Here is an 8,239-nt window from a genome sequence, read left to right as displayed (position 1 = left end):
CCCACCCCTCTACATCACCTCTTCTTTCACCTCCATCTGTCGGAACCTCAATGCCCACTCATACCCGTATAGTCAGGTGGGGGAGTGGTGTCGTGTTGGGTGGCTACTTCGTTTCAAGTTGGGGGAGTAGTGGTGAGTGGCTGGTTTAATTTGGGTAGGGGAGTGGTGGGTGGTTGGGGTTCGAATCAGGTAGGGGATTGTTGGGTGGTTGGGGTTTGGTTGAGGTGGGGAGTAGTGGGTGGTTAGGGTTCAAGTGGATCCCACAAGACAGTTTTTTAACTGTTGGCGTTAAATGGTAATGGTACTCAAATAAACTTTCTAATAATTGTAGTTGTTTTTTTTAAAAAAAAAACTTAAATGGTAGTTGTTTTCAAAAAGTGCAAAGTAAATGATAGTAGTGGTTTACAAATTTTCTTTTTAATAATTCTAAGAAAAAATTGTAAAAAATAATACAAAATTTGAACGGTTCGCCAAAAGCAAGTCAATATTTTGATTATTTCTGAATAATACAAACTTTGGGGGGCATCCATTTTAAACAAGTTATGACCGGTTGATGACGTGATTAAAAGGTTTATGGAATACGTGTCATTGTTTTATTCGTTAAACAATTTAACTTAATTTATAAATTTTTTGAATATTTTTAATTATTAAAAGAAATAAAATAATATTACTTACTTATTATCACTAAACAAAAAACCCTTCCCCACCAATCCACCTCTTCCCTCCTCGTCAGCATCATGTTCCCGGCGCTCAGCCCTCCGGCTGGCGCCGCAAGCGCCTCCCCTGCGCCACCACCACTGCACCACCACCACCACCCACTGCACCACCAACAACAATCTCAAGCAACATCCACAACCACCAACCACCATACCAGCCACTAAAACCACCATACCAACCTACGAAACCTCTATACCAACCCAATCCACTACCACAAAGATCCAAAAACTCACCTCTTACTTACCGGAAACCCCACCATAATCACCAAAACCAATCCCATCCACCCCAAAGCCACCAAAAACCCACTTCTAACCCCTCCTCGTTAGAGTCCCCGCCCCCCATGATTGAAATTCAAGCCCTAGTTTGAAAAGCGAAAAAGGGAATGTGAGATTGAGTTAAATTCATATCTAATGAAAAATTGGCGAATATGGGAGGTGAATTTATGGGGATTTTGACTTTGACGGGGAGGAGGGGCAGGAGAGAGATAGGGGGGGTGAATGGGTGATTATATGATTATTAATAAATCTAATTAAAGTTAGGTTAGTAAGTTAAGTAATGTTATTAATCTTAAAAAATAATGGGAAATTATCAATAATACCCTCCAGGTATTGGCTTTTATCAATGATACACATCATTAAACTTTTATTATCACTGGTACCCCTAAACTTTTCCCTAATTTACTACAATAAGCTTGCCGTTAATTATACTTTGTTTTTAGCGTTTAAAGGTCAAGAGGCTAAAAATACAACATTGCCCCTCTCATTTCATTTCCCTCCAAATTTTCCTTCCAATTTTCCCTCCTTTTTTGTGAAATTTCCCCTACTTATAACACATTCCCTTCTTGTTTGCTCTTCACCTTTCCATCAACGCTTTTCTTTTCTTTTGATTCCAGTTATTTATCTCTGGAAAATCAATGGCTTCGTCTACCAGGGGTTCATCTGGCAGGGCACACCAAAACATCACAACACAAATTTACACTAAAGTTCAACATTTACACTATACCATGCAAATTCATTGACTTTGAAATCGAATTATATGTCTAAAAAATACAAAATTTAGCACACAAACATGATCGTATGGAAATCGAGATTAAGTGAGAGCAAAATCCAACAACAAACTACACATGTATACATACATTCATTTAAACCTAACAATTTAAACCATCAAAATACGAAATTCTAGAAAGCACTAACCTTTAAAATTCCACACAGTGTCACTAAAATTCCAAGGATTTTGCTTCAATCCAGAAGAAGAATAGGGGAAAGGCGTCAAGTAGGGTTTACAGAAGAAGAAGAAGTAGAACAGGGGAGAGAGTGAAGAAGATGAATGATCGTTTTTTTTTTGTATAAATTGTTGTTGGTTGGGCTTGGAGGGAGGATTATTGAATGGGGGGCATTTTAGTCAAGTAAATTCAGACCAAAAACGAGTATAATTAACGTTTAATTAACGGCAAGCTTACTGTAGTAAATAAGGGAAAAGTTTAGGGGTACCGGTGATAATGAAAGTTTAATATAATGATGTGTACCATTGATAAAAGCCAATACCTGGATGGTATTATTGATAATTTCCCAAAAATAATCATACTTAATATTTTGATTAGGAGGTAATTAAAGTATTAAACAATTTTATTAAAAAAAACAAAAATACTAATAGGTCCTTTAGATTGTAGGTAAATTATCTTATTTAAAGTGGATGCCGTCAAAAGTGTATTATTTTGAAATAATCAAAAGATTGATTTTCTTTGGCGTATCACTCAAAGTTTGTATTATTTTTTGACAATTTTTCCTAATTCTAATAGTCTTTACATTTCTTCTTACAATCTTAATTATGTACAACCTACTAGAATGTTAAAGATTAAAGGGATTGAAGGGATACAAATTAAATGATAAATGGAAAATAATTACTTAATATTTGTGTAATTAGATTTATATTTTTCAATTATTTTTTCTGAGTTGACATTGTCTTTAGAATTATACCACACATTAAAATATTGTTGAATATATGTGGAGAATAATTTATTTTACTAACAAAATTTTATAATTCTACCTTTTTATGTTTTAATCCATACACTACATTTTGGGTGAATTTGCTTAAAAATTTCCAAACAATCAGAATTTTAGGGGATCTTTTAGCTCATATCCTAAATTTTCTTCCACTAAAGTAAACCACAAATTAAATAGAAAATTCAAACAAACTCGCACATACCGAAACAAGAAACAAACTTTCCATAGCAAAATGTTGCTCCCTTACCAATATGGACACTCATTTTCCCCTTGAAAATCAGAATGAAAATAAATTTATCGTCGTTTATGAATCCTTTGAGTCAAATAAACTGTTACCTTCCAATGTTGCCTCTTCATCTTCAACATACTTTCAAGAATTTCCCGATAATTATTATGAAGAAGAAGAAAAAGATAGAGAAGTTACACCATATTTTACACAACAAGTATATGGTGTAATAGAAGTGGAACAATTTGATGATAATCAAACACCACCCTTTTCATGGAAGAAGCTATGGTTGTATACAGGGCCTGGCATTTTAATGAGTATTGCATTTTTGGATCCAGGTAATGAATAATGTATGTATGTTAATGCCTACACTTTTAAATCCCCGTTACTACAATCTTTAAGTAAAATAGTCTCATACAAATATATCTTAATTTCAATAATGGCGTTATATAAGCCCTTTAATTAACATATACCAACATAACTAGTGAGCGCTATGATATTGAAAAGTAGAACGATAATGTGTTTTTTTCTCTTGATGATGACCACAAGTTATGTACTTTCCCTTCAAACTTTTTGTTTGTCAAAATTGGAATCTTAATAGATTCTAATAGAGATGAAATTTTGCATGTTAATCTATACTCTAAGATACATTATGTAAGACATCGTTAAGTTCATCTCATTTTTTTCCCTAAATGTGTAAAAAAAAAAAAAATATAATAATTTTCTTGAGATACTTAAAAATAATATTGCATCGAAAAATATGAAAAGAACAAGTGGGACTAAAAAAATAATCTAGGGAGTATAAATTAGAACAATTTAATGCAATACCATACCAAATATAAATCAAACTAGTTTATCACATCAAAGCTAAGGGGTTAAGCTAAAATACTAAAGTATATATTAAAACTAATATTACTAAATGAGTAAAGAATTTATATTCTCCCTTCATTATTGAATAAAAATATTTGCAATCAACTTTAGTGACTTGCTATTTTTCACCTTTTTAATAGGAAATATAGAAGGTGATCTACAAGCAGGTGCAATAGCAGGTTACTCATTGCTTTGGTTGCTATTATGGTCAACAATAATGGGATTGTTGATTCAACTTCTATCCGCAAGAGTTGGAGTTGCAACAGGCAACCACCTAGCCGAGTTATGTAGGGAGGAGTACCCTCCATGGGCCAGGATTTTACTGTGGGTCATGGCAGAGGTAGCGGTTATCGCTGCCGATATCCAGGAGGTTGTTGGTACAGCTATAGCCATTCAAATATTAACCAATGGTGTTTTGCCTCTTTGGGCTAGTGTTGTCATTACTGCAGCTGATTGGTAAGCTTCTATCTTGGACCTTTTAAATTTCACTTTGTAATTTGTTTTTTTTTTTTTTGCTTAAATAATCTATAAGGACAATATAAAAGCTAATTATGAGAATAGGGAATTTAAACTTGTGAACTTTATAGGCCATGACTATATTGATTTCTATAAACTTTTGTATGTTTATGTGTTTATAACGTCCTCTACTAGAAACAATCTTGCATAAGGTAAGTGAAGAACCCACTAAACAAGTACTTTCTTTGTTTTTAAAGTGTCATGTCTTGATTGGCTCATAGTTTTAAAAAAACAATTTGACTTTAATATAGATAGATGTAAATGAAATAGTTAAAACATTAAAAAATTATAATAAAAGATAGTAAATTTAATATTTTATTAAGAAACGAGAACCCACCAAAAAGTAATTTTTTCACATTTACCCACTAAAACACACAAATAAAGGTGTATAGGACACCTTAGAATAGATTGAATCGGTGCCCTCATTATCTAGTTAGACACGCACTACTACTTTAATTGTAGGTCATTAAAATTTTGCGATAGTTTTGGTTTTGGATCTGACATGAAAATCCTTTTATTCATTTTTGCTCAATTATTTTATAATTCTACTTGTAGGATCACTAAAACCCACTTCCTTTTGCAGTACCTTTTATTTCCCTTCCGGATAAATCTACTTGCGGGATCATTAAAATCCGTACATTTGATTCATAAGAGAATAACAAAAGGAAAGGAATCTAGGTTTATTTCGATTCATAGGTTATCCAACACTACATTACTAAGTTTATATGTGTAAGATGTGTCCATGTAAAATCATATGTATCAATATATTCTTATAAACGATTTATATGTTGTTTAAGTTTTCTAAATACTCATGAGTCACGATCGATTGAATTTAACACTATTCATGATATATAAAATTATATGTTATTGCATTGTATGTAGTTAAATTAATATCGATCAATATATATTTTTAAGTAATCATTTTTTTCATGTTTGTTAATAATATATGCTAGCAAATATTTATGATCAAAACGTACTATGCATTAGTACATGTGCCAATTAAACTGTTGCATATATTGAAAAATGGAGGAAGTAGTTTTTAATGTGTGTACTACAACAAAATTATATTGAAATAGCAATGGATTGAGCAAAGCATTTAAATCAATTGAAAAATCCGAAAGCATGATGCACCTTGAAAAAACACGTAGGTTAAACAATAATAATATGTAGTTCAATATTAAATAACATACCAATGTAATACAAATGTAGGTAAACCAAGCAAATCCGAGTGATTTTAGGTGGTAACTAGTTATTAGTGTCCGCGATGTCTAGGGCCATTATTAATTATTAGCTGATTGATATGAAAATTCAATATATCTAATTTGATATTAATATTAGTTAAACAGGATTTAAAATCAATATATAAATGCACAAATATTGTTTGACAAAAATTAAAGGCTGGCCGTGGCCTTGAGTTAATTAGTGTTTGCTAATGTTGAAAAGTGTTACAAGATCTACAAATATATACCTAAGAATTGAAAAAGCCTATTAGAATTAAAAATAGTTACCAATCAACAATAATATCATTTGAAATAGTTTTATATATTAAAGAAAATTACTTTGAAAACCCACTGAAACAATTTTGTTTAATTTTTTTTTAAAAAAACTACCATACGTTTTAAAAAGTGAAAGTAAGAAAAAAAAAAAAATTTGACTTTGGTGTTTAGATACAGCATATTAATTATTTCATATATTTTACTTGTAACTAAAGATGTTTATTTACAAAAAGACTTAGAATAAAATATTTGAAACTGCAGAATGTGCTATTTTAAAGGTGTGGGTAATAGTATGAAGGGTATGTCCAGTTTTAGAGGCATCGTGTCTTAATTTTAATTATATGCATTTGATCTTTCTTGGACAAGCAGCTTCGTGTTTTTGTTTCTTGAGAATTATGGAGTAAGAAAAATGGAAGCAGCTTTTGCAATCATGGTAATGACAATGGCTATATCGTTCGCGTATATGTTCGTTGATGCTAAACCAAGCGGAAAGGAACTTCTAGTAGGTAACAATTTATTAGCAATATTAGTTTTAATTCTTGCATGACCTAAGTTTGTTAGTTTATTGTCATATAAAATGGTCATGATATTAATGGATTCAGGTGTGTCGGTACCAAAACTCAACTCTAAGACAATTCAACAAGCAGTAGGAATATTTGGATGCATCATCACCCCGCATAACATATACTTACATTCTGCTCTTGTTCAATCGAGGAAGGTAGATGTGAAACAAATTGGCCAAGTTCAAGAGGCAATCAATTACTATTCCATTGAATCATCAGTGGCACTTCTCATCTCCTTCGTGATAAACCTTTTTGTTATGACTGTCTTTGCCAAGGGATTTTATGGAACAAAGAATGCTTCTAGTGTAGGCCTTGAAAATGCAGGGCGATACCTTGAGGAGAAGTATGGAGGTGGTCCTCTTCCTATTCTTTATATTTGGGGTATCGGGTTGTTAGCAGCCGGACAAAGTAGCACCATAACTGGAACATATGCTGGACAATTTATTATGGGAGGTTTTCTTAATATTCAGATAAATGAATGGCTTAGGGCAGTCATAACAAGAAGTTTTGCTATAGTGCCTATGATGATTTTAGCTATTGTATTTGATAGATCAGATGGGGCAATGGATATTATGAATGAATGGCTTAATGTGCTTCAATCAATTCAAATTCCTTTCTCTCTAATACCTCTTTTTACCATGGTGTCAAAGGAGGAGGTGATGGGAGTTTTCAAGATAGGACCTACACTCGAGGTTTGTTCTTGACATATATGTTCGATGTTTCATATGTGCTAATATATTTATTCAAGAATCATGTCTTATGTTATTTTATGTCTAATGTTGCTGATATTTTATTGCAGAAGGTGGCATGGACAGTATTGGCAGTTGTAATGATGATTAACATCTATGTTTTATTGGACTTTTTCATTAATACTATCGACGGGCTATTTCTTGGGGTTCTATTCTGCATTTTATCAGCGGCATATATAGGGTTTATCATATATCTTATTTCTCGAGATGGTTTCTTTCCAATAACTTTGCATAGGAGGTTGTTTGAAAGATTTTCTTACACTTCTAAAATTGAAAGTGCGAGAACGCCTCATTTTTAAGAATTATAAAATTTAATTTGGCTTAAAGTGCTCAATTCAATTAAAGAGAGTAAAGGGATTCACTATCATATCATCACAAACGATTCTATTCTTTTTGTTGAAATCAATAAGTTGGCATGTCTTATCTTCAACAAGCATGAAAGAGATTGCTCACGGACCGGGGTGAATAGTTATTGAAGGTCAAATATTGTAGAAAATTCTTACTCAGTTGTTGCTTAACCAGCTGCAATGGGGTGCTTCATCTGATCTGAATCTTTAATTAGAGAACTACATTGAACTACATTTTTTTACAAAATTAATTTTGTATCGAGCTGAATACTCATGTGCTATGTATTAGGCCATTAGTCAATTTTTGTTAATTTCAATTTTTGCCATATGAATTACATGCATACAACCTAACCTAAGGACTACAAACCGTTGGAATTTTTAACCATCTCTTCATTCCCTTACAACCACAAACTAAATTGTATGAATTATATTCAAAGATGAAAGACTAGAACATACACGTAGAACCTTGATAGGCCATCATCAAGCCCGGTCTACCAAAGATAAAAATAATAATAATAATAACTTTGTCTCTCTAGTAAGTAGAAATGGCAAATAAGGATCGATCCCACAAAAATAAAGGAGAGCACCAACAAATATCAACTTATGCTAAGATAAGTCAAGTCTTTTTTTTTTTTTTTTTTTTTGGAAGTTATAGAGTTAAACTACATACAAACAATAATAAAAAGGATCGGATCTTAGGAATCAAGTCATTTAGAAACTACAGTTATACATACAAACATAGATACTCTCTC

General features: G+C 32.2%; 1 protein-coding gene across 1 annotated transcript; it reads left to right on the top strand.

Moving 5' to 3' along the window:
- The first annotated feature begins 3,244 nt into the window (after window positions 1–3,244).
- On the top strand, window positions 3,245–7,694 carry LOC110724360 (metal transporter Nramp2-like). The gene is made up of 5 exons (XM_021903782.1): window positions 3,245–3,284; window positions 3,957–4,272; window positions 6,198–6,334; window positions 6,431–7,083; window positions 7,191–7,694. Exons 1-5 carry the CDS (start codon window positions 3,260–3,262, stop codon window positions 7,437–7,439), a joined length of 1,380 nt encoding a protein of 459 aa, XP_021759474.1. The 5' UTR covers window positions 3,245–3,259; the 3' UTR covers window positions 7,440–7,694.
- Window positions 7,695–8,239: the final 545 nt, after the last annotated feature.

Source organism: Chenopodium quinoa, unplaced genomic scaffold, assembly GCF_001683475.1.
Source record: "Chenopodium quinoa cultivar QQ74 unplaced genomic scaffold, ASM168347v1, whole genome shotgun sequence".
Taxonomy (NCBI): domain Eukaryota; kingdom Viridiplantae; phylum Streptophyta; class Magnoliopsida; order Caryophyllales; family Amaranthaceae; genus Chenopodium; species Chenopodium quinoa.
The sequence above is the reverse complement of the archived record's forward strand: the minus strand, read 5'-3'. Positions and strand labels throughout refer to the sequence as shown.

Coding starts and splice junctions, on each gene's coding strand:
- LOC110724360 (XM_021903782.1), top strand. CDS start 3,260: ATGAGTATTGCATTTTTGGATCCAG. Junction 3,285..3,956: donor TATTGCATTTTTGGATCCAG/GTAATGAATAAT, acceptor CCTTTTTAATAG/GAAATATAGAAGGTGATCTA. Junction 6,335..6,430: donor CGGAAAGGAACTTCTAGTAG/GTAACAATTTAT, acceptor TAATGGATTCAG/GTGTGTCGGTACCAAAACTC.